General features: G+C 36.1%; 1 protein-coding gene across 2 annotated transcripts in view; it reads left to right on the top strand.

Annotated features, from left to right (window-relative positions):
* Positions 1 to 562: 562 nt before the first annotated feature.
* The window catches only part of LOC138702972 (uncharacterized), a 100,973-nt gene continuing 75,077 nt past the window's right edge, over positions 563 to 26,458 (top strand). For both annotated transcript variants that reach the window (XR_011332929.1, XM_069830412.1), the window contains exons 1-7: positions 563 to 892; positions 4,770 to 4,920; positions 10,758 to 10,830; positions 13,527 to 13,753; positions 16,576 to 17,235; positions 23,803 to 23,952; positions 25,642 to 25,765. Coding sequence is in view for 1 of the 2 variants with exons in the window: in XM_069830412.1 (XP_069686513.1) it covers positions 4,777 to 4,920; positions 10,758 to 10,830; positions 13,527 to 13,753; positions 16,576 to 17,235; positions 23,803 to 23,952; positions 25,642 to 25,765 (1,378 nt within the window). In the remaining variant the exon portion in view is untranslated. The remainder of the gene's footprint in view (positions 893 to 4,769; positions 4,921 to 10,757; positions 10,831 to 13,526; positions 13,754 to 16,575; positions 17,236 to 23,802; positions 23,953 to 25,641; positions 25,766 to 26,458) is intronic.

Below are 26,458 nucleotides of genomic sequence, written 5' to 3'. Positions count from 1 at the left end.
TGATATACATCTCTATATGTGGAATGTAAATTTGATACATTTTACTCGCTACGTATATATTAATAAAATTGAGTACCGGGTCTTTCCCGGGGGTAAAAGGCGGTCAGAGCGTGGTGCCGACCACACCACCTCATTCTAGTGCCGAGGTCATGGAAAGCATGGGGCTCTACCTCCATGCCCCCCCAAGTGTCTTCATGGCATGTTAAGGGGATACCTTTACCTTTTTTACGTATATATTAATACGAAAATACATCAAATATAGCAGGAAAAAAAACCGTTTTACATATGATTGCCAACTTTAGAGAAACGCAGTCATGGATCAGGGGTTACGGCATGGATGAAATGGCAACAGTTTGGTAACAAATAGTTACAATGATTTAGTAATGGCATATGTAAGAAAATATAAAACGTGACGAAGAACTTTTAATATTACTTTAATTCCAGATTATATTTCATAACGTATTACAATTCGGCATACTTTTGGATTGCAGAATTTGCAGTTGGTGACTATGCATATTTAATTTTTTAAATGCTTGCCGTGCAGAAAGTGCGCCTGCGCATATGTACGGCGGGAGAATGGCGCTGTGAGATACCTGTGTTTGCGTAGTGACATTGTGTAAATAAGTGTTGGAAATTAGACGTGTTTGAGTATGATATAGTGAAATAGAAACTGTTTCTATCCGATATTAACAACTGTCATGTTTTGCGTGTTGGCGTGTTTTGATGGACGAATGTTAGGTAGTTTGTAATGAAAGCAAATATGCCTGATGTCCAACCGCAATAACGATACGAGAACAAATCTATGTCAAGTATAGATAGGCCTACATGTTTCTCTGAGTTTGTGTAAAATTGCTGTTTAGTGTTCAACTTCTGAATAAGACTAAGTGTATTTGTAAGTATGTAGTTGAACCTTTTTTATTGGTAAACTACAGCTTTTTCGTTTGGATTTACTTGGCTCGTATTAGCCCTAACCTTCCATAGAATTTATTACTTAGGTAATGAGGATAGTAATTACGTCTCTTTATGATCACTCCAAGCGAACCAGCTTATGATGACACCGTCATGACTAATTGATATCACTAAAATAATATGTTATTTATATTGGAATTGTAGGAAATTCACGTCTCTTTCATTTTACAATCATGAAGGGTATTTCTTTACAATTGCGTTACCATGTTAAGATGCAAAATATTTACGTATTTGGCTTCTAGTCTAGTTGTATGTACCGTAAATAAAAAAAAAATATATATAGTGGCGACACCAATTTCGCACCGAACTAATTAGCGGAGAGGTGCTGGTATGCTTTTGGTATGCCTTGAATACTTATACTCACAGTTGTCTAAGAATATGTCCCTTCTTCCAAGGCATAGCGAAAGTCTAAACTGACCTAACCTGTCACTGATTCGTGATTCTTTTATTATAGGATATCGCTTAATTTTCGTCAAGTTTGACAAACGATTCTGACGTCACAACATGGCCGACGTAAACCAACACGACTATTAAATAAAACTCACTGAGATATCACCTCAACAAACCCACTAACCTTCTCACATACGCCAACCTCATGTCACTGAGATATCACCTCAACTAACCCACTAACCTTCTCACATATGTTGACCTCATGTCACTGAGATATCACCTCAACTAACCCACTAACCTTCTCACATAAGTTGATCTCATGTCACTGAGATATCTCCTCAACTAACCCACTAACCTTCTCACATATGTTGACCTCATGTCACTGAGATATCACCTCAACTAACCCACTAACCTTCTCACATACGTCAACCTCATGTCACTGAGATATCACCTCAACTAACCCACTAACCTCACATACGTCAACCTCGTGTCACTGAGATATCACCTCAACTAACCCACTAACCTTCTCACATAAGTTGACCTCACATCACTGAGATATCACCTCAACTAACCCACTAACCTTCTCACATAAGTTGACCTCATATCATTGAGATATCACCTCAACTAACCCACTAACCTTCTCACATGAGTTGACCTCATATCACTGAGATATCACCTCAACTAACCCACTAACCTTCTCACATACGTCAACCACATGACATCACCCCATTCTCCAATCAAGCCAACATATAGGCCTATTCTCATGAACACACTACCGATATCCTATAGTCATATAGACCCACTGATTCGACCTTACAAAAACTCGCTTTTTTCCTCTGTGATCAGTAAGGAAACTCACGGAAATGATATGTATATGCTGCCCCTCCCTGCCGCCTATCACTTTCACAGCAACTTCCCACCCTTATTTTCGGTGTGAAATTGTCGTCGACACTCAGTTTATCGTGTACTACGGTAGGCTACATATGTCCAAGGGCGTATTTAGGCCTAGGCTGCTGCCTAGGGCGGCAGATTTAAAGGGGCGGTTTTTAAACTATTACTCTTAATTTTTTTTTATATTTTTTAAATTTTATTCATAACTCTAAAGACTGGTGATTTCTACCTATATTATCAGTTACCTGTGATGGTTAAACGAGCGTTGAGCGACTTCCGCCGATTTTGTAATCGACACCGACGCACTTAGGTTAGGTTAGTTTAGGCTTTTATTATCCTGTCAAGATGAAGGTGAAAGCGATTGAGTGTGATTTTTTGTTTTCTATGTTGGCAGTTCAAGTGCGTCGGTGTCTATTCCAAAATCGGCGGAAGTCGCTCAACGCTCGTTTCACCCATAATTTAATTTAGTATATTACTGCAAAATTTATGTGTTTTTCTTTTCAAAACTGGTAAAGGAGAATTATCACTATGGATACAATCATCTTTTTCTACTTTTTTATTAGGAACAGCAATAAATTTTGCAGTAATACTTATACTGAATTAGATGATGATATCACCCTTAACAAAATTGTGACTCTGTTCGTTTTTTCTCTGTACCCTTCAATTGTGTTTTACACTTAACATGATCTGTTCGCTCGTGACATCTGATGTGGACAGTATGGCAGTGATACATCCATTCATTATTGTGTACAACGGGTTAATAATTGTAGGTTATTCTGTGGAAAGTACAGTAAACCTTCGTTAATCTGAAATCGGATAAACCGAAAATCAAACTGTTTGGTCCCCGCTGAATTAATAGAAAAAAAACCCACTACGTAAACCCAATTTTGGGTAAACTGTACTACGAACTGGAATTTTGTCCCTTCAGTGCATATTCCATAAGTTATTCCTCGACTAAATGTATCGAATAAATTTGATATTAAACGAGGAGTAAGACAAGGTGACGTGCTCACATTTTTTACATTTTCATAATATCATATAATTACTGGCCACAAAATAATTCCGTAGGACACTATGCGATAGGATCACTACAAAAAAGTTCTAGAAATCCGAATTTTTCCACAAATGAGGGACTGGTTCCCTGATGGTGAGTGTGTTTTTATGTAGGATGGAGCACTCTGTCACAAAACCAGATCAGTAACTAATTTTCTGGCTGAAAATAATGTAGACGTCTTTCCCTGGCCAGGTAACAGCCCAGACGCAAATTAAATTCAAAATCTTTGGTATATCGTAAAGAGAAAACTAAAAAGAAAAAAAAGATTATTACACCAAGATGGACCTCATAGAAGCACTTATCCAAATATGGCACAGGGATGAAGACATCAAGAAACAATGTGAAAATCCCATGAACAGCATGCCAAACCACATAAAATTGATGATAAAGAACGAAGGCTTTCATACGAAATATTAATTGTTGCAAACAGTGCGTAATAAATGAGTTTTGTGGAATAAATGTTACTTCAATAATATATATTATCGTTTGAGTCTAATAATTTGCACACGTCTGCAATTACTGATGTTTTAACGCTAAGAAATTAATGTTCCCATTAGTTTTATGCTGTACGTATTCATTATTCTTTGTTGCGAATTCCATAGCTTGAAATACCATAATTCTGACTGAAACTTCAGTCTGTTACAGTACCTTTAAAATGTACTGTAGCATTGTATTGCACTTATTCAGTAAGTAGCCCTACTGTCACTGAATTGTATCATTGAAATGATAATCAAAAGGATATATTTTACTGTACGTACGGTACTATTATTTCTAGGAAAGTTTATTAATCATTAAAAAAAAAGGCAGAAGTAAATATTGCGTAAGTCATCATTTATTGTTACTAGGATACACTGTACCGTGCTTATGAAACCCTGGAGTGATGACTACCCACAGTGACAGAAATCATCTGAATAGACTATTTTGCTGTTTTAGGTGATAGAGACCTATTTTTACTAAAAAACCCCCTTCTTTAAACCGAATTGACTCTTTCAGTTCCTTGGAATTCGGATTAACGAAGGTCTACTGTATTGGATGCCGGAAAGTAAAACCACGTGGTTAGTACACTATTCATAGTACGCAATTGTTAAAAAATGGTGCCCCTTTTGGTCTAGTTCCTCTGTAGAATTATTTGCCAGTTTCTTTACACTCTAAAGAGGAAGTATATTCCCTATATTGTGGATTAGTGGTTTGGCCAATTCTTATTACATAATTATCAATTACTATAATTTTACCAAACGATCTTTTTTTTTTTTTTTTTTTTTGCTGAACTTCGTACATACAGTGAAAGTCTTGAACTTGGAATCATTCCGATGGTAGCTAAGTTCTGTTGACAATAGTGCGGACAACAGGTATCCATGATGCTTCCTGTGAGATTCAAGTCTACATGTGTAAATCCAATGGAGTGTCGTCACTGTATGCATTAAGACAGACTAAAACTTTGTAAATATATCTTCTTTTTTTGAAGCTAAGAAATGGACGAAAACACAATCGTGGAAATACTTGATGTCATACCAACTTGGGAAAACTTCCTGGAAGTAGTAAGGCAACATGGAGATATTTTGACCTTAACACAGCAGTTTCTGCAGGAAGAGACCCAAAGCAGAGGAATTGTTCTGGTAAGTATTTGAATGGTCGCTGTGCTAGTTGTCGCATGATTGGTCACATGTGAGACTCATCACACTTTATTTCCTCATGATCGGAGGTGTTCGCAAAGAAATTTTTCTTGCATCTTCTTCTCACATAAAATAGTTTGTTATATTACAAAATTTAGTTTTAAACTGACTGAAAAACCTTAACAATTGCATATTAAATTGTTCATGTTAACTAAAGTAGTATCCACTAATTTTGGTGTGTGAGGAAAACTGCGCTATTGTCAGATACGGAAGCAGCAAAGCGACAGATGATTGAGAGTCATTTAGCTCTGCACGCGAATTGGCAATGCTGATCACGCAATGTTTCCTTAGTAGAATCACAACCCTCTGCACACTGGTTCATCGACCGCTTACCATGTACTAAACTGGAGTGCAAATGATCAGAACGACATTTATATGGCCACTAGTCCACACCTGTGGAGTAACGGTCAGTGCGTCTGGCCGCGAAACCAGGTGGTCCGGGTTCGAATCCCAGTCGGGGCAAGTTACCTGGTTGAGGTTTTTTCTGGGGTTTTCCCTCAACCCAATACGAGCAAATGCTGGGTAACTTTCGGTGCTGGACCCTGGACTCATTTCACCGGCATTATCACCTTCATATCATTCAGACGCTAAATAACCTAGATGTTGATACAGCGTCGTAAAATAACCCAAAAAAAAAAAAAATATATATATATATATATGGCCACTATCCGGAAAAAATTAATAGATCCATGAAAAAAATGTTTCAAACAAAAAATTTAATTGAAACGATTTTCTACATTTTTCCTGCAGAAAAAATTTTACTAGCCCAAAAAAACAAAAAAATTCTTGAATAATTTCAAGGGAAAAATTGTTCCGGGGCTGAGTATCGATCCCAGGACCTCTGGTTGAATGTACCAGCACTCTTACCAACTGAGCTACCTGGGAACTCCACCCGACACCGTCTCAACTTTTCCCTTTATATCCACACAGGGAGCATTACCTGAAAGACTAGATTTGCATAAAGAAGTTCTTGCTTACTGAAAATTTCAATACACTATTATTCGGATTTAAATTTACATGTTCAGGTTTCCGTTATTTCATAATAATATAAAGTGATTTAAATGGAAAATAATTATACCATCGAAATCAGCAGTTTTTCCTGAAGCTAATAGTAAATTTGTTTTGCAACAATGTTGGAGATAACATCAGGAGTTCGGAAGAGAACAAACTGCCTTATGCTGTGAAATGATGTGTTCAACCAGATCTTTCTACGTCAGTTACTAGATAACCTTGACAGCAGCGTAATTTCTCTGACCTACCACTACAGTGGAGTCCAAATCTCTTGACGTTTCACGAGAGTCAATAACGTGCAAGTGCGATGTTGTCAAACCTACAGAGCGGGTAATGTGTGCTCCACCAAACTTGTCTGGTGGGAGGGATGTGTGGCCGGTGAAAACAGATTCCGTTCTCAATAACAAAACAGTGTAATGCAATAACAAATGATTTATTCATACAATAATAAATAATATAATAAGAAATCATACCATTAAATTGATATTTGAAGGGTTCAGAACCATAGTGTGCCAAGCACCATATATTAAAGACGTAGAAAATAAGGGTTAAAATTAAGTTATTACCATAATTCAATGGAAACATATAGCAGGTAATATCAAGTATGCACATTAAAACTAAATGATATGTCAATCTTCATTAAACTATGTTATTCACTTACCTTTAACCCTTACTTTCTCCGTTTTTAATAAGTGAGTTTGAACCCTTTATGTGCAGTTCCACGGGAAAAGGCAATGGTGTGTTTTCGAACTCATTCAAATTCGTCACTCTTTTAGGTATATTAATGTTTTCTAAGCGAGACAAACAATTTCTTTTCGAATTTCTCTGCATACACATTATACGGTTGATACATTTATTGAACATGCCTCGGCAGTTAGTTCTTGACACTTAGAAAAGTTAAGATTTTTACAGTTTTCTTACGACTAACATTTCTGAATAAATTGTAGATATTAAATATAATTTTCCAAACTTTGCTAATATATCCACTGGATCTATTATTTTCACTACTGGTAGTACTGACCTTCATAGTGCCCAACTCTAGAAAAACAGAATTCGCTGTGGAGCTGCCAAAATTTCGCTACTTTCCACTATGATTGTGTGTACTGAATAAATATGGAGCAATAAGAACATAGATCAGAAAATAATTATATAACGTCATTGATCAGAAATGTGTTAAGGTGCACAGAAATAAGTTTTATTGTATTTCCTGACATAATTTATATTGTTTGAAAATCAAAGCCGTCGATTATATTCACTTCATTTATTTTATTCACAAATGTTTAAATTTAATAAAGGCGTATTTTGTAAACAGAAACATAAGTTGGGCCTAATGATATTTTATTTAAAAATATTTATTTTATAGACAAGTCTGAAAGCAAGTTGCTTTCCTTATTTTCCTCTCTGTAATAAAACACTAAAAAGTTTAATTTTGTTATGTAATGTTACTCAGAGTTGGAATATATGCAGGCCTTTATAAGCACATGCTAAAATATATTTCTTTGCTTATGGTACCCTAGAATATATGGTGCATATTAAATTGTTATTTTTCATGTTATATGAGCATGTGGCTCTACTTCTGAAAAATTGTTAATGTGCTGCTGTATCTATAAGGATAATTATTATGTCTTAATGTAGGCATTATAAAAGCTCATCAGATTCACCCTCCTCCCCCCTTCACGTGAATCCTGTGAAGTTGGAGTACTCTTATCATACATTTGTTAGTTGAACCTCCTGGTATGATTATAATCTATTTTTGTAGGTCTCACAGCAGATATTTTTACTTTGGAGGTCTAATTGTATTCTCAGTAAAGCACTTAAAATGACAGGTGACAGTCTATTTCTTTGCTACAGTTGGAAAAGTAGTAATATTTTAATTTCTACGTGTGATTACAAGCAATAGTGCAATCTTTCAGGCAACAGTAGACTTATGCAAGATCTATAGAAAAACCAATTGTATTTATTTAGGAAGTTTCAGGGAAATTATACAAATTTGAGCTTCTAAAATTATTATTTTCTAATTCCGCTCGTTTTGGGAAGATTTTGATTATTACCGCCATGTCTCCCAAAACTCCAAACTTGGCTATGCATAATGGAATTCCGCACAGTTGTGCACATTACAATGTTAGTAGTATTATTAGTAATATTAATAGTGATAGTGTGGTGATCATGTTACCTAATAGCAATATTAGTAGTAAGTAGTGTAATAGTAATATTAGTAGTGATAGTGTGGTAATCATGTTACCTAATAGCCATATTAGTAGTAGTGTAATAGTAATATCAATAGTGATAGTATGGTAAGCTTAATTATGTAATAATATTTTAATACTAATGTCAGTCAGTGTGGTTTATATAACACTAATATTACTTATAATTCTTGTTAAAATGTTTATGTTTGTCATTGCGTTTGTTTGATTATGTTTGTCATTGCGTTTATACAGTATACGAAAGTTTTAATACAAACATATTGATTTACACGCACAATCTCACTACTCTATTCAGTTTGTTACTATATTCCTTAGTTTAGAGTTTTAATCAACAGGAATGCATAAACACTATAAATGAAAGGAATAGCTAATCAATTTTTCTTGTTTAAAGTTTTTGTAAAAAACACTGGAAGTCAGCAAAGTAGATGCATGAATTAAAACAATGTAAAGTTACACTTTCTCAAAGTCTTAGAAGGAAATAAGCCGATATTTATTTTTCTGGAAATATTTAAAGATTAATCTCCTTATGAAGTGAAGTTTTTTGCGTGTATAAAAAATAAACTTGTAATATAGGCTAAGTTTGGATAATTTCGTTCTGGAATACATGGCAGTGAATTGAGAATTAAACTGAATTTTAATAGTTGTATATACTAGAATGAAGTGAGTACACCTTTACACTTATGCAAACTGAGAGAGAGATATATATTGTAGGCCTATAGAGAGAGAGAGAGAGAGAGAGAGAGAGAGACAGATACACCCCTCTGTGACATGTCTGAACTTGCGTGGCGTCGAAAGCTGGGGTGGTTAGGGGGTTTTGTGTACGTTTGAATGTCCCTAGTCAGTAGTATAGGGTTGTTTGTGGAGGATACTTCGTAAACTGCCTTAGGAATTAATTGTTTATGTGGATGTGATAGTGATCTCAGTGTAGTGTCAGTGTATTCGTGTGTAACAGTACATTTTACTCTTGGTTTGAGGGTAGTAAAATGACCTAATAAAAAATATAATTTTTTTCATTCATTTTTGGTCCCATGAACGATAAAATCTATGAAAATAGTCCAAAAAAATTGGCAAAAGAATTAGTGAAGGCCCATAATTTAATTTACCAAATCTTGCGAAAATGTAACAAATTAATGCTTTTTAAGTATTCTCTTAAATGTAGGAGAGAAAATTGTATTATTTCACGGTTGTATATTGCGTGTTATATTTGCGTACATAATTTTATATCAATTGAATGTAGAAAAAATTTTCTTAACAGTATCTTTTATTTAAAATTATTATGTATTTAACAAACTGAAAATAACGTTTTAAAAATAGTTAGATTTCTAAAATATCCGTGCTTATTTTAAATCCCCCAATCTTTCTGTAAATGCCAAATGCAATATATTTTCTCTGTTATTATGTTGATGTTTAGTAGTAATATGTTCTGAAACATTTCTCTTACATAGTATACAGAGTTCTAAGGAATTAAGGGCAACATATTTTGATTGGTAATATCTGTACGAAATGAATATTTCACCCCATTTGTTTTTCCTTACTCTAACAATATGCCCAATATTTAGCACAGTATCAAAGTAGTATGTTTTATGAACGAATATAACATTTAAGCGCCTGCCCTCAGAAGTTCAGTGAATGAGTTATTTACAGTCAGTTTACGTGGAAGCCCCTCGCCAACTGTCTTGCATAAATATTTTATCGCCCACATCTGCTATTTGTAATGGGTATGTTTGTTTAAATTATTATTATTATTATTATTATTATTATTATTATTATTATTATTATTATTGTTGTTGTTGTTGTTGTTGTTGTTGTTATCTTCAGTGGTTCTTGATTGATTAAACTCTTATTGTATCTCTGAATGTTAATTGTTTAATACAACAAAGTTATTAACCTAAATTTTGCTTTAATGCCAAAATCTTAATTACTTGCACCAGTGCTTAACACAGAGTATGGAAACCTGTATTAAATTTTTACTACTTTTTTATTGACTTGAGTTTCTGTATCATAAGACAAAGTATTGTCAGTTTGGTTGATGAATTCATCTGTCCTCTCTTCTCTTCTCTTCTCTTCTCTTCTCTTCTCTTCTCTTCTCTTCTCTTCTCTTCTCTTCTCTTCTCTTCTCTTCTCTTCTCTTCTCTTCTCTTCTCTTCTCTTCTCTTCTCTCCCCTCCCCTCCCCTCCCCTCCTCGCCTCTCCTCTCCTCTCCTCTCCTCTCCTCTCCTCTCCTCCCCTCCCCTCCCCTCCCCACCCCTATCCTATCCTCTCTTCTCTTCTCGGCAACTCCTCTCCACTCCACTCATGTCTTCATTTCTCTTCTCTCGTTTCCATTCCTTTGTTCTCCCCTTCCCTTCCCTCTCCTTTCTCACCTATTTTCTATTTTTTCTTTTTCTCTTGCTCTGTTTTTCCTCATATCTCTATTCCTTTAAATAATACAGTATTGATTCTTCACTGTTGATTATGCTTTCTCATTATACTGCAAAACTCTATTTCGAAATGTTTTGAACTTAATATGGTTTAATGAATAAAGAAGGAATGAATTACTGACATGGCGTTTTACCTGTGTTTTCAGGGTGTTGTACTCAGAACAACTGACGTGGCAGTGGCTGGGAAAAATAAGTTACTAGTAGTTGGACTTCAGGAAGGTATGTAAAGCTTATTTGTAGCATATAATGTGAATATCTAACAATCATCACATTTAATACTACTCACTAGATTGTACAGTAAGAGACATTATTAGTCAGACAGACGAGAAATATAATTCATAGAACTCATTCATGGAGATTTTCTAAAATTTTGCCTATTTTCTTATTTAATAATTATAAATAATATTACGGTGCGATGCGGAAAAGATTTTGAGATGTTCACTATACAGGGATGACTCCTGGTGGGACAGGAGTTGTTCATTATATGCATATATGGGCGCACACACACACGCACGCACGCACATCCCCCCCCCCCCCGCGTACTTTTCTCGAAAATAAAAATCTACTAAATGTTCACAGTTTTACTCGAAAAGTATTGTCCTTATAATTCTTATTATTACTCTTAACATTAGAGAAACTTTGAAGGAATTATTTATTTATTCCTTTGCAGATTTGAATAAAATGACGGTTTTCTTAGTAAAAACGTTAATGAGTATTGTTATTTTCTGCCACTAAAAATCCTACTGCAGTGACTAACGTGCGCAATGCCACTGTTCAGACTAGAGTTCGCGTGTGTATTCGTAGGTGAGCTGGCAGTGTGCTGTTGTCAAAATGCACAGACTTTTAGCCTAATTTTTAAATTACAAAACGCATTCATTCATTCGTGTTCTGCCCAAGGGCAGGTCTTTCACTGCAAACTCAGCATTCTCCAGTCTTTCCTATTTTCTACCTTCTGCTTAGTCTCCACATATGATCCATATATCATAATTTTATCTTTTCTGATACTGTATCTTCTTCTGCCCCGAACTCTTCTACCTTTCACCATTCCTTCCAGGGCATCCTTCAGAAGGCAGTTTTTTTCAACCAGTGACCCAGTCACTTCCTTTTCCTCTTCCTGATCAGTTTCAGCATCATTCTTTCTTCACCTTCTATTTCCAGCACAGCTTCGTTATTCTGTTTGTCCACTTTACACATTCCATTCTTCTCCATATCCAGATTTCAAATGCTTCTTTTCACTTCGTCGTAATGCAGGTTTCTTTATTTATTTTAATGTATTCTATTGGCCCTTCAATCTGTACAGTTACATCACATCTAGGCCTACCCTGTGGGTGTATATACTGTATAAACACGCGCTTGCATTCTCACACATATTTTTCAATGATTTCTTCACTTGTTATTGGACTTTCACTACGGAAGTCATCTTCCACATTCTCTCAAGCATATTTAAATAGTGCGCCCATTTTTTCACAGTCGAAAACACTGTAGTGGATTCCCCCATTATAGCATCCATGTCTGCTTTAAGGGGAGTCTGTACTCTGAATTTGGTGAAAAAATTGAAAATGTGTTTTAATAAAAGATAAAGACGTAATTTTAGCCTGTTACATACAATAATACTTGAAGAATAACCCCTAAAAATTTCAAATGTGTATCTTACGTAAGTCCTGAGAAAAGTGCACCTAAATTAGATGAAATTTACATTGCTGGGATGGGCAATACAGACTCCCCTTAATTTCTGTTGGACTCCCTTTTTACGAAATATTTAATGACAGCACAAACCTCGATATTTTCCAATTTTTTGCCAATCTGTTCAGTGCACCAACTTCAAAATTAATCTACACAAAATGTAGTCAATAGAGAATTATGATTTTTGGTGCTTGAACTAATGTTAAATGACTACTATCAATGGCGGCATTGTTGACAAGTTTTCAATGACATCTACACTACCAGTCAAAAGGTTTCAATCAGCTATGAAAACAACTATATACTTGATTTTAATGTACAAACACATCAGAAAAACTAAATAGACCAACAAAATAAATATTTTCTCTCTCTAGCATTATGTGATAGAATATTCAAAACGAAATCCCTGTTTCAACCACAAATCCATAGTTGTGATAGATGATCGAAAACTTTTGACTGTATGTCAGGTGATGATCTTTTCAAACGCACCTCATAATAAAAGTATTATTGACAGGAAATTTTATAAATATTATTATTTTTTGGTCCTACAGAATATATCTGTTATGGTAACAATTAATATTAGAGGAATAAAATTCGCTCCGGTACCGGGGATTGAACCTGGGTCCTTGGTTCTATGTGCCAAACGCTCTCACCATTGAGCTATGCTGAAGTCCAATCCACAGCACCGGATCAAACTCCCCTCCTCCAGTGTTTTTCCCTTTATGGCCTGACTCCAAGTTAGGCAGGTATGTTGACATTTTATTAAGTCAACTGCCATTATACAAGGAGCGCACTCAGTTGAGTAACTTGTTGGCTGGGATTCCACAGTAATGTGCATAGTACCATAACAGATATATTCTGTAGGACCAAAAAAGAATAATAATATTTAGTAAATTCTTCTAGCAACAGTGCATATTTCTATACAGATCACTGTGCACGTTACTGTGGAATCCTGGCCACCAAGTCACTCAACTGAGTGCACTCCTTATATAATGGCAGTTGACTTAATAAAATCTCAAGATACATGCCTAACTTGGAGTCAGGCCATAAAGGGAAAAACATTGGAGGAGGGGAGTTCGATCCAGTGCTGTGGATTGGACTTCGGCATAGCTCAATTGTGAGAGCGCTTAGTACGTAGAACCAAGGACCTGGGTTCGATCCCTGGTGCTGGAGCGAATTTTTCTCCTCTAATATTAAAGGAAATTTTATGTTTGTTGTGATGTGATTTGTTGTAGTAAATGAAGATTTAGTTAGAGGAAAAGAGTTCAACCTGTTTCTTCTTAATGATTACGCAGAAGCATTGAGTAAAGAGTGTTTAGCAGTAGGAGATTATATTGCTATTCGTGCAGCCCACGTGGAAGAGAATACTGCTTACCGCAAAAAGAAAGGCTTCCACGACTACCAAGCACGTGTTGGTATTCCCGAAAAGCCAGAATATAAGATTCTTTTCTTGAGAAATCAGGTGAGTGTACTGTATTGACATTTTTAAGCTATGCAACAGTCTGCTAGAAGGTGTATTGTGATGAAAATCCTTTTATTCATTATACGTGCAGAAAATATTTTGTATGGACCCCCCAATGTAGATTTAATAAATCTTTTCACAGATTAATACATAGATTTAGTAACAGGTCTGTAAGTAGCAGTGCTGCCCTTCTTTGCTAAAGCATCTGCATTCTCGTTTCCCAGAATTCCACAATGGGATGGTATCCTTTGGAATACAATTATTTTATTGAGTGTTATTAATTGAGAGAGCATTTTAGTTATTTCTGTTGTTTGAGATGAAGGTGTGTGTGTCTAGAGACTATTAATAGAATAGCTACATACGAAATATTTTACAATAGTAAGTGTTTCTTCAGGATACATTTGTTAAAACTGAATCAGTTGGTAAGAGAACAAAACTGTTTCGAGGTGAATTTTCTGATGGTAATGTTCCAAGTGGAGAAACTGTTTGAATGCTTGTAAAAAATTTGAGTGACAGGAACATCACTGGAAAGAAACAAAATGTGAGATTCCGAGTTTTAACAGAGTAGAAACTAGATGAGATAGGTGAATGATTTGAACACTAACAAAATCACCCTGCCCAAGAGACTACATACGAAATATTTTACAATAGTAAGTGTTTCTTCAGGATACATTTGTTAAAACTGAATCAGTTGGTAAGAGAACAAAACTGTTTCGAGGTGAATTTTCTGATGGTAATGTTCCAAGTGGAGAAACTGTTTGAATGCTTGTAAAAAATTTGAGTGACAGGAACATCACTGGAAAGAAACAAAATGTGAGATTCCGAGTTTTAACAGAGTAGAAACTAGATGAGATAGGTGAATGATTTGAACACTAACAAAATCACCCTGCCCAAGAGACTGGAGTATCCAAATCGTCAGAAGGAAATGCAACAAAATGCTTAACTTAAAATCATATAGGCCTAAAACAATCTCAGTAAACCAGCTTATTCGTATAGATAAAGGCAGTACATTAAATTTTTGTTACTGGATTTTGCAGTCAATTAAAGACAGTGAGTGTATGCATGGTGAAGGAGATCATTTTCAACATTTGCTGTAAGGTAATATTTCTAAAATGGAAATCTTTGATATGCATGGATAAGTCACTCCTATAACTGGCCTTTTCTAATTCTGTTTGGTGGCAAGCGCCGAAGTAGTTGTGGCCAGTGAGTAGGTTGAAAACTGGCTCATGTCATGAACAAGTAATCTCACTGTACATTGCAATAAAACAAAAATAAAAGTAGGGGAAAGACTCACAGTCCACAAGCTCACAAAAACATAAAAACAAGAGCTCTTCATTTGAAGCCGTAATGTGTGATAAACAAAGATCACCATTTACACAGGATAAAAGTGCATGTACTCTCATACTGGTCCTGGAGAACATAACCTGATGAGTCATCTACATCTCTTTTATGATGCAAATTGTGAAGTTACGTAATCCTTCCCATTCATATCGATTTCATGATTACTAGAATGGGGCACAACCTCTTGGTCGTGGGTCTTCTTATTTACATGGATGGCACAAGTCCCTTAATAGTAATATGCGTTACAAGAGCGGTATATTGAAGTTTTCATGTTCGAGGAAAAGTTTGAAAAAGCAAAACTTAGTTGAGCTTTTTTTTTTAATTTCCGAGAATTGAAAGAAAACATACCGCTCGTGTATCATACATTATTTTATGCGAAGATCGTTTATTACATACCTGAAACAGGAATTTCTAATTAGTTGCAATGAAATCTCCATCTTGGTTTCTGTTCAATGACGGCAAATTTGCAAAACAAAAATATCTATCTTCAACTTTGTTGCTTTAAAATGTTTTCTGTGTTTACTATACTCCAGCAGGCCGTGATATACGTCTGTCTTTTTTTCCCCCCAGTCTATGATGAGTCTGGAATCTTGTTGATTTTTTTCACGGCTTCCTTAATGTTACTTGCATCACGAATGCAGTAACTTTAGTGGAGTTGTAGAGTTTACTTAATTTTTGCAAATATTTAAAAACAATAATTAACAGTGCAATTTAGGTGAAATTGCAGTGGTAAGTTTCCAATTTATAATTATTACTATATTGAACGTCTCTAAAAATAATATGTTAAAAGCCTAAAGCAGTAAAATCAATATGTCACTTAAGCGGTAAGAAGAGGGAAATTATTATGTGTGTTAGGTTGGGAATACTGAATGTGGTGTTTTAGACTTTCTGTGGATTGGTTTTGTGCGGAAACCAGGCAAATACGCACAATCTCGCACAAATGTTCTTGACGTGTAATGAATGATTATGACAGATAGCACAGGTTTTAGATATATTTCCAGCTACTTGAACTAGAAACAGAAAAAAAGAGAGAAAGTCATCATCATCATCATCATCAGCACTTCAGCCCTATGCGAGTCTTGGCTTCCCTCAGAATTCTCCTACATGACTGTCTGTCCTTGCTGATCACCCACCAACTTCTTTATATCTTTGTCCACATCCAATGAAGACTGGGCTGCCCAATCTTCCATCTCCCCTTCGGTTTCAATTTCATTATTCTTCTTCTAGGTATTACACTCTTGTCCATCCTTTGCATATGTCCTGCGCATCCTAACCTTGCAACTTATAATTGTGATGATGGTGATTTGTATGTTTGATAAGTTCGTGATCATATTTTTATTTGTCATTCTCAGTGTTCCATATTTTTTTCTTAATATCTTGATTTCGAATGTTTTCAAGTGTGATTTATCTGTTTCTGTTGTGAGCTATAACAGAGAGGAAGCAAGAGATGTTAATTCAGTATTGAAATATTTTTCTTTCAGGACAAGAAGCCTGATGACAGTTCTACTAAAGTTACTTCTGAAAGTAATGTTGACGTATTGAATAGAGAAGACTTAAGTCCAAACAGCCAGGCTTCTGAAACTAATGAAGGTGTATTGAATGAGAACGTGTCTCTAGTCAGCCAAAAAAATTGTGGTTCATCAGGGCCCTCTACAGAAGTTCCAGGATATTCAGGCGACTCAACAAACCAAACTCAACATTCACCATTACACCACAGAAATAGACACACTTCACCACTGCCATGTTCGTCTGGGTTTTCCAACGATGATAGAGGTGTATTGAATGCGAATTCGTCTCCGGTCAGGCATAAACTTTGTGGTTTATCATCACTCTGTACATATTTTTCAAGACATCCAAGAGACTCAGCAACCCAAACTGTACATTCGCCATCACACCACAGGGATAGAGAGAACTCACCACAGCCATGTTCATCTGGATTTACGCCAGTTTTGCCAGATCCAGCTGTAGTGCAACCTACTACATCACATTCATCTCGAGAAGAGTCTACCAGATCTGCATCTCCACCAAGTTCTTGTGTTGTGATTTCACGTTTCATAACATATAGGTATAAGAAGATTGCAGAGTTGAGAGTTCCCGAAAGGAATGTCAACATTTATGGAGTCATTGACCTAATAGCAAAGGTAATTATGTAGTAATTTATTTTCTAGCAATTAGATTACTTCAGCTACAAGTAGGGACTTGTTACACTAAAGTATGGAATAATCATTTACAAGTTATTAATACAAATCCTTGTAAGCATGATTTAGATTTTTCTGGTCCACAAAATACATGATCATCATCTGTTCAAGTATAAGGCTTCATGTCCTGTTATTGTCTTAGTGCTGAATTTTCAAACCACCTCTTTTTTTTTGGACATACAGTACCATTGATCTCTTCCCATGTGTACTCTACTGAATCATACTTTTTGGGAATCTACGCACATGCATAAACTACATTGTACATGATTTTTCCAATGGAGCTGGTAATTAATTATAAAATGTGTAATGCCTAGTACACTTGTTTTCTATATAATATGTCCACAGAAAATCTCTCTGGTTACAAATGGGTATAATTTCGTAATGGTGTATGTTACAAACTTTTTACTAGTGTCATAAGAAAGAACGACTCAAAGAATTCCTATTTTGAATATTACAGTATGTCTAATTGATGGTGGAAACAATATATGACAGTAAAGTTGGCTGTGTAAATTACGTGATACAAATTTTACGTAATTACCAGGGAAAGGGATTTGGAGTATTATAAAGAATGGTGAAATGTAGTATAGATATTTGTAGCTCACTGACTGTCAAGCGAGCTGCGTCACAGAGCATGGACTAGTACAGTACACTTCATACAAACTTACACGCAATTTGCTGTAAACGTATTTCAGAATAAACAAATGGAATAGTTTAATGACATATAGTGACCTATATACATAATCTGCATTCCTTTTTTAACTATATGTGCTTTTCTTGACAACGCACAAGACAGCAATAAACAACATTACAAATATACATAATTAAATATGAACCTCTGCATCTTCGCGTGTCAGTGGACATACTGATGGCTGATAGACAGTTGTCTTCTGTATGGAACTCACCTCTGAATATGTGTGTTTTTCTGTGAGGAGCGTGTTAAATTAAAACCTTTGGAACAACTGGATAATACCCAAGGCAGACCAATATCGATAGTCGACGCTATTCGCTGGCCACTAGTCACCGGGCCGTACCAAGCCGTATCAAACAAAATATAATCGAAATGGTGGTAGTCAAATTCACGACTATATTCTTAAATAATTCACTCCAATAGTCAAGTTCAAGGTTTTATGTAGTACAACGGCGGTTTTTTTGAATGCATTAAAAGAAAATGAATATGTAATAAGATCATAAACTAGGTTATCACAAGGAAATTAACAGGAAAAAAGGTGTGTTTCACGGAATACCATTAAAATGACGGAAAGTAAATTTCCAGTTAAAGTTCGCCAAAGCTTAAAGTACGTAATTATGACGGCGTAGCTGTTTTATTTCTGGCCTATAGATAAATACCTAGCCTTTTACGAAAAAAAATTTTAGGGACCATGAAATTATTCACCGCTTTTATTATAGGCCTATTAATTTGTTATCAATATTACGAATCAAAAACAGTCATATTATATAATTTTAACTACTACATGGACGAATGAAATCAAGCTAACCTAACCAAAGCTAACCTAACCTAACCAAAGCTAACCTAACCTAACCTAACCAAAACTAACCTAACCTAAGCTGACCTAACCTAAGCTAACCTAACCTAACCAAAGCTAACCTAACCTAACCAAGCTAACCTAACCTAACCAAAGCTAACCTAACCTAACCAAAGCCAACCTAACCTAACCTTCGTAAATGCAAGGTCTGTAACCGAATCAAGAAGATATCTCAATAACTTAATCTGCAATGTACACGCAAAAATAAATTCAAGTAAGGATCACGCTCCCACTACATGAGAGGTCCACGCATGCGCTACAGCAAAACTGTTTCTGTCCCGAGCCTCTCATCTAAGGCACTCGTCATAATTTACTAGCAATATTTACGCAAATACACATTGTCGCTAACAGTGGTGCTATCTCTCAATAATGTTCACAACAAAGGAGGTAGACAGAGAGAGAGAAAAAAAGAAATATAGCACAAAACTATTTTGTCTCGAGACTCTCATCTAAAACACGTAATAAGTCACATAATCTACTTGCAATATATTTGCGCAAATACACTTTGTAGCTAACACTGGTGCTATCTCTCAGTAATGTTCAGAACGAAGGAGGCAGAGAGAGAGAGAAAAAAAATTTCTCCCGCCAACTACGCCACACACCAACGTCATGTTCTTATGTTGGTGACATTGTGTATTTACTTAAATTTGGTGGTAAATGCAACGGCACGGTTCAAACTGACCGTGGTAATTCTCCAGTATAGCGAAACCTTTATTTACAATATCATGAAATATGATAATATGTATATAACGTATACTACAATATTTAAAATATATGCAATATACTACAATATTTACAATATAGCCTAGTACAGTATCATTAAATGTTGAACAAAATGTAGAACCAAACGAAATGGCATTTTCAATTAATGCTATGTTTTGTTGATGAAACAATTATTCCTGCAGTGCCTTATTATAATAAATTGTAAATATTATTTTCAAATTTTCAAAATACAACTTTGCTCTGTTGCAAGGAAGGAAATTTTTTAACATGTAAAAACTCCGCTCTACATCTAGGAGAGACAATTGGAAAGAACTTGAAACAAGATACGTCAATTAAATTCACATGTTGAATGATGTCATTGGGACACATCCTTGTTAGGACATCTGAAATTTGACTAAGAATACCGTACCCATCATTTTTAATCAAACCTCTGTTCATTTTTTCACCAACACGTTTTCCTATTTCACCTTCTACCGCACTCAGTTTATTTACAATAGTCCTCATATTTATTTGCTCAACTAGTTCCACTCCTGACTTTTCTAATTGAATAATGGCATCCGGTAAATATCCAAAATTTGTCTTAATATCCATGACTTCTTTCTCGATTTTTCTATCATTTAGCAGTTCCTGGCGTATTTGAATCGCAGCGGCGTCATCGAGATCGAAAGACTGGACCACTTTCTTCACAGATTTGCGTAATAATTGCAAGCTTCTAACCATGACCCCCAGCTCTTAAGAACTGGACATGGGGGAAGTGACAATTTAGGGAATTGTTTCCTGAATTTTGATACTCGATCTGGAGCTTTTACAAATATAGGCTAGTCTTTCAATTTTGTATTGTTAGTTGGTTTCACTTTCGGCATTGTACCTGCACTTCACTACTCTGAACTGCAAACCTGCATGTTGAGGTTCTTATGTGACAACTGTCCCATTCATCTGTTGTTGACGTGCAGAGACCTGCGAGTATGTCATGGAGGGGAGGACTTGGTATAAAGGGTTGTAAACAAATGGCTGTGTAGATGCCAATACTAGCTTTTACTACTCCAAATTCCGTTTCCTAGTAATTACATTGTTTTACACAATTTTCTATTGGGTGTAATAAAAATATTTTCATTGAAGTAATTTAATGAGTTACTCGTGCGAATTTTTTATTTTAAAGTTTTGTGGGGATGAAACCAAGTTCGTCATGCTTGCTATGCAAAGATCTTCCTTTGTATGACATGACGTCTTCATCTTTTAATTTTAATATAGGATCTTACTAACTTAAAAATAACTGATTATAAACTCTTACTGAATGCTTCGGAACTATGCTGTGAATTTAAGTTGATTAACCTACTGTATGTAATTCCATCCTTCTAAAATTTCTAGACTATTAGATCACAATATGATCATGAACAATCTTGAAGTATGTACGAGGACTTTTTTTTTCAACCTTCGATCATGTTGGTAAACAGCCAATTGAGTGGTAGGAGACACAGATGCTTGGAGGGTGACTGTGCATCTCTCCCACTATAACCTCCACCACTTCAAACGTTATTACGCCATTTTGAGCTGAGTTGCAGGCATGTAAACATGGCTGCTACGATTGATTTTTCCACTAAGTGCAAATTGTGTAGCATAGTTAGGTTTCTTCAAGCAGAAGGGAATAATGCAGTGGAAATTCATCGAAGAATGAGCAGAGTATACAGTGAAAACTTTGAGTGTTGGTGTTGTGCGTGAATGGTGTAGAAAATTTAAAGAACGCCGAACCGATGTTCACAGTGAAAGGGGACAAGGACACAAGTCTGTCACAACAGAAGACATTGTTCAACAAGTTGACCAAGTGGTTCGAGAAAAACGGAGGTTTACCATAAGCGAGTTGTGTGGAATTTCCTGAAGTTTCAAGATCATCTGTTTACACGATCATAACAGAACATCTACGCTACAAAAAACTGTGCGCTCGATGGGTTCCAAAGATGTCTGATGACCACAAAGGTCGTGAATGGCATCAGCAGACATTCTCACCCGTTATGAGGCTGAAGGTGAAGTTTTCTTAAATAAATTGTGACTAGAGATGAGACCTGGACACACGCAAAACAAAACAACAGTCACAACAATGGATGCACTCACATTCGCCAAACAAACCGAAAAAGTTGTTGTTGTTGTTTTCTAATGCAAGGCGTTTGACAATAAAGTCATTTGACCTCTTGCACTCCAATATTTTTCAAAGATATTATCAACCGAAAAAGTTGAAACAAACCTTCAAAAACAACAAGGTTTTTGCGACCAAAAAGGTGTGTTACTTGTTGAGTTTATGGAACAGAGGACTAGAATCAATGCAGCTGTTTATTGTCAGACTTCACTACAACTGCGGAGAGCTATTCAAAACAAAAAGAGAGGCATGCTGACTTTAGAGTTCTTCTGATTCATGACAATGTCCGCCCTCACAGTGCTGCTGTAACTCAACAGCTTTTTCAGCAATTTTGGTGGGAAATTTTGAACACCCGCCGTATAGCCCCAACTTAGTGCCGAGTGACTTCCACCTCTTTCCTGAACTGAAAAAATGGCTAGGAGGGCAGAGATTTCAGACTAATGAGCTTCAAAACAACATTAAGACCCTTCTCAACTCGCAGGTATGACAAATGTCTCAATCTTCATGGTGATTATGTCGAAAAGTAACCATGTACACGTAACTTTTGGTAATAAATTCTCATTTTGTTATTTACACTTGTCTTTTTTGTGATGGACCATTGGAGGTTGAAAAAAAAAACAGTCCTCATAGTAAAAGCCAAGGATGGTTCCTCTGGAGAAAAGTGTCCACAGGAAGTTCTCAAAAGGACAACCAATTTTGTGTTTTCTCTTTTAATATTGGCCTCTGTGAATAGGACGATTTCTTTAGTTAGTAGAAAAATGAAAATGAAGTTGGTCATTATGCACAAGGACACTTCCATTGCCACAATGATATAAGGAGTTCAGAAACAGATATAAAGACAACATATGCAGGTGAGGACCATGGTACAAACCATGGGCACCTTGAGATTGCAGATGCAAACAGCAGCTGTAGTGCTGAGTTGTAATGTGACACAGCATCTTGAGTTTGCAGATGCAAACAGCAGCTGTAGTACTAAGTTTTAATCTGATACAGCACCTTGAGTTTGCAGATGCAAACAGCAGCTGTAGTACTAAGTTTTAATCTGACACAGCACCTTGAGTTTGCAGATGCAAACAGCATCAGGTAGCAGGTGAGACCTGTTAGTGGTCAGCTGGCAGAAATGCTGGGAACATTCACTGGGGCTCTCTGTACTTTGTCTAAAATGCCTGGATTATGTATGATTTTAAAATATTAGGGATGATCAGTTTTTGTGACTGAAGTTTGACGAAATCACTATGTAACTGTTATAAAAGTACAAAATTACCTTATAAAGCAGTGGAGAGTTTCTGTTAGTGTGAGAAACAGTTAAAAAAATACCTGAGGAGGCATATTTAATTCCTACAAAACCAGATAATGATCTCTTTCTGATAAATCAACATTGGGCAGAATGCATCCACTTCACTTGCCAACATCAAGTCAGAACATAGGAGCATTGGTGGATAATTATTGTCTTCACTAACTAGTTAATATTCAATGGTTATTAAAGGAGAAAAACTTGGTCTGGTGCTGGGGATTAAACCCAGATCCTTGGTTCTACATACCAAGTGCTCTAACCACTGAGCTACGCTGAACCTCAATTCACAGTACTGGATCGAATCCCTCTCCTCTAGTGTTTTTCGCTTTGTAGCCTTACTCCATGTTGACATATATTAAGTCAACGGCCATTATACGAGGAGCACACTCAATTGAGTGACTTGGTGGCCAGGATTTCACAGTACATGCACTGTTGGGCGAAAAATCTACGTAAAGATTAATAATGGCAGTTGACTTAATATGTCAACATATATGTCGAACATGGAGTAATGCCACAAAGAGAAAAACACTAGAGAGGGATTTGATTCGGTGGTGTGGATTGAGCTTCGGTGTAGCTCAGTGGTTAGAGCACTTGATACATAGAACCAAAGACCCAGGTTCAATCTCCAGCACTGGAGCGAATTTTTCTCCTCTAATAACCATTGTTACCATAACAGATCAATTCTGTAGGATCAAAAATTAATCTTCGTATATTTAATACTTAGTCTGGTTCAACTGAATAGAAAAGGTTACAAAGTAAGACTAGAGACAGGTATGCTACTGGTGTGTTTTATGAAATAATGCATTTTTTTTTTCTAGTATCCAACAGAAAAAGACAGACGTGCAATAGTCTGGTTAAAAGATGAGTCCTGTGGCAGAGGAATCACTTTCCGTATGCATATATACTTCAAACTTGAGAGGCCTCCAAAGTTGGTGAACAACTACATTTTGAGACTCCATAGAGTGAAGGTAAATGGAATCTTTATTTCATTGCACACGTGTAGAAGTGGAAATGTTAGAGTAAGCCCGGAATTTTTAGAATTAAAAAATTCACATACATGCAATTGATTTTTACGATGTTACAACATTTTGTAAGTACAGGGTGGGGCACAGGAACCAAGTGTTTTTAAAATAATCATAAAACAGTTTTTGTTTTCAACACATTTTATTGGTAGAATAATGTTTGTGAGAACATACCATTTCAATTATGAGCGGAAAATTACATCTGGCATGTGATGTCCGTCTGTGTTGACGCATTGTTTAAGGTGCTGACGAAAATTCACCTCTATTCTTTCCAGGGGATCTCTGTTGATTTGGGTGATGTGTTGACGTACTGTGTCCTTTAATTCATCTAATATTCGGGGCTTATACTCGTAAACACGTGCCTTTAGGTATCCACATAGAAAAAATCACGTGGACAGGTCAGGGGACCGAGGGAGCCATGGAACATCACCAAATCTCGAAATGAGACGATTGGAAAACAGGAGGCAGAGAACTGCCATTGACGCTCTGGAGATATGCGCCATGGCCCCATCTTGCTGAAACCAGCTATCTTGTATGGGTGTAAATGTAAATCGCCATGAAAAATCCGTCTTACTGTATGATTGCTGATTCCAAGAGCAGCTGAATGTCTTCGAGCAGAGCGGCCTGGGCTGCACAGTATCGCTTATCTTACTGAAAATTTTCTGGAGTACGCACTCTGTGTTGGGGACCGGATGATTTATTCTTCAGTATTGCGCCTTTTTTTAAGATGTTTTAACCCAACATAAGATTGTGCACGGGAACAGAATCATTGCGATTAATATTGAATCTGTAGCAAAACTCACGCTGTATCGAGCTCACCAACTCGCCATTTCTAACAAAACAATCATACGCAAACATGCATCCACTGCTCCATGATGCCTACTGCAGGTGAAATGCTATGAGCCACAGAATGGACTGTCATATGCCGCACGTCTCTCCCTTTCGTAATGACAGAGTACAAGCCATTCCAAAAACACTTTGTTCCCATGCCCCACTCTGTATTTCTAGAATACTGCAATGTTTACTTTATCTACATGCTTCCTGTGCAATAAAGGTATGAACAAATTGATTGGGATTCTAGAAGGCAAATGGTTTGAAACCACAAACTTGATGACAGTGGAAAACAGCAGTTTATTTTAGAAAGAAAAATTGTAGCATAGAGAAACATTGGCTGATGTGGACAGAGTTTTGTTTATAACGTGATAAATCGTAACAATTTTTTAAATATTGTTAAATAGTGATTACCTGTTAGTATTAAATTAACCTTTTTCTTGTAAATACACTAGAACTCAACTTTAATGTTTCATTAGTTATTACATGTATTTACTTACATATATTGATTATTGCAAAATCCTCGTATTATAAATATAGTGTTCTTATTTTGGAACTGTTACAGTTCCATTAATGCCCGGTTTCTCGGACACTTGGTTACTATTGGTTTGTTACAGTTGTTAATTTAGTAAATCTTTGTTGTATTTCTTAAACATTGCAACCTCTAACTGAGCCATTTTCAACTGGTGTGCTAGGATCGATATCTCACGTTCGAGAAACTGAACATATCTCTCCTTTTCATTTGTTTTTATTTTATTATTGTGAGAGAGATTAATATATTGCTGCTCTTTATGTTGAAAACAGACGGAACTATTTGCTGACCAACTGGATGGTAGGGTTTTTCATTCTGCTGATGTCGTAACTTTTCCCCCAGATGGCGAAGGATTAAAGCACTCGTTTTCAACAGCTCTGAATTTCCATTACGATGGTAAGTACATCTTGAATTGATTTAATACTTTTGTATTGTACAAATTGTTTGAAATTTTTATTTTATTTCTTTTTTATCCAAGTGGAGCTTGAATGTTGCAAATAAAGTGATTTTTATTTCTTTTTTAACCAAGTGGCACTTGACCCTAGCAAATAAAGGCGTTTAAAAAACATCCTTTGCTTCAATTACCAATCCAATCTTCTAATCATTTGCATTTGTAAATTTAATAATCTTATAGGCTATGTACAGTATATTTTTAGTAGAGCCATCGATGTAGCTCAGTCGGCAGACTCGCTGGCCTGCTGATCCGGAGCTGCGCTCGGGCTTGGTTGGATCCCCCGTTTGGTCTCATTGATTGGTTTGTTCCGAGGTTTTCCCCAGCCATGGGACTGATGCCGGATGGTCTATGGCGAGTCCTCGGCCTCACTTCATTTTACCCCTTTTGGTTTAATTACCTGGTTGGGTTTTTTCCTAGGTTTTCCCCAACCATAAGCAAATGCCAGGTAATCTTTTGGCGAAACCTCGAGCCTCACCTCACCTCATCTCACAACATCTCGCCAAAATATTGTAAAAAGTTGTAAAAAAATTGTCAAATATTGTAAAAATTAGTAAAAATTGTAATTGTAATCTAAAATTTTGACTTGTTCCACATCTTAAAGCTTTATTGCTAATGTAAGATCTATGGAATATAAT

The sequence above is a fragment of the Periplaneta americana genome, chromosome 7 (genome assembly GCF_040183065.1).
Source record: "Periplaneta americana isolate PAMFEO1 chromosome 7, P.americana_PAMFEO1_priV1, whole genome shotgun sequence".
In the NCBI taxonomy this organism is placed as follows: domain Eukaryota; kingdom Metazoa; phylum Arthropoda; class Insecta; order Blattodea; family Blattidae; genus Periplaneta; species Periplaneta americana.
This window is presented reverse-complemented; position numbering and strand designations above follow the sequence as displayed.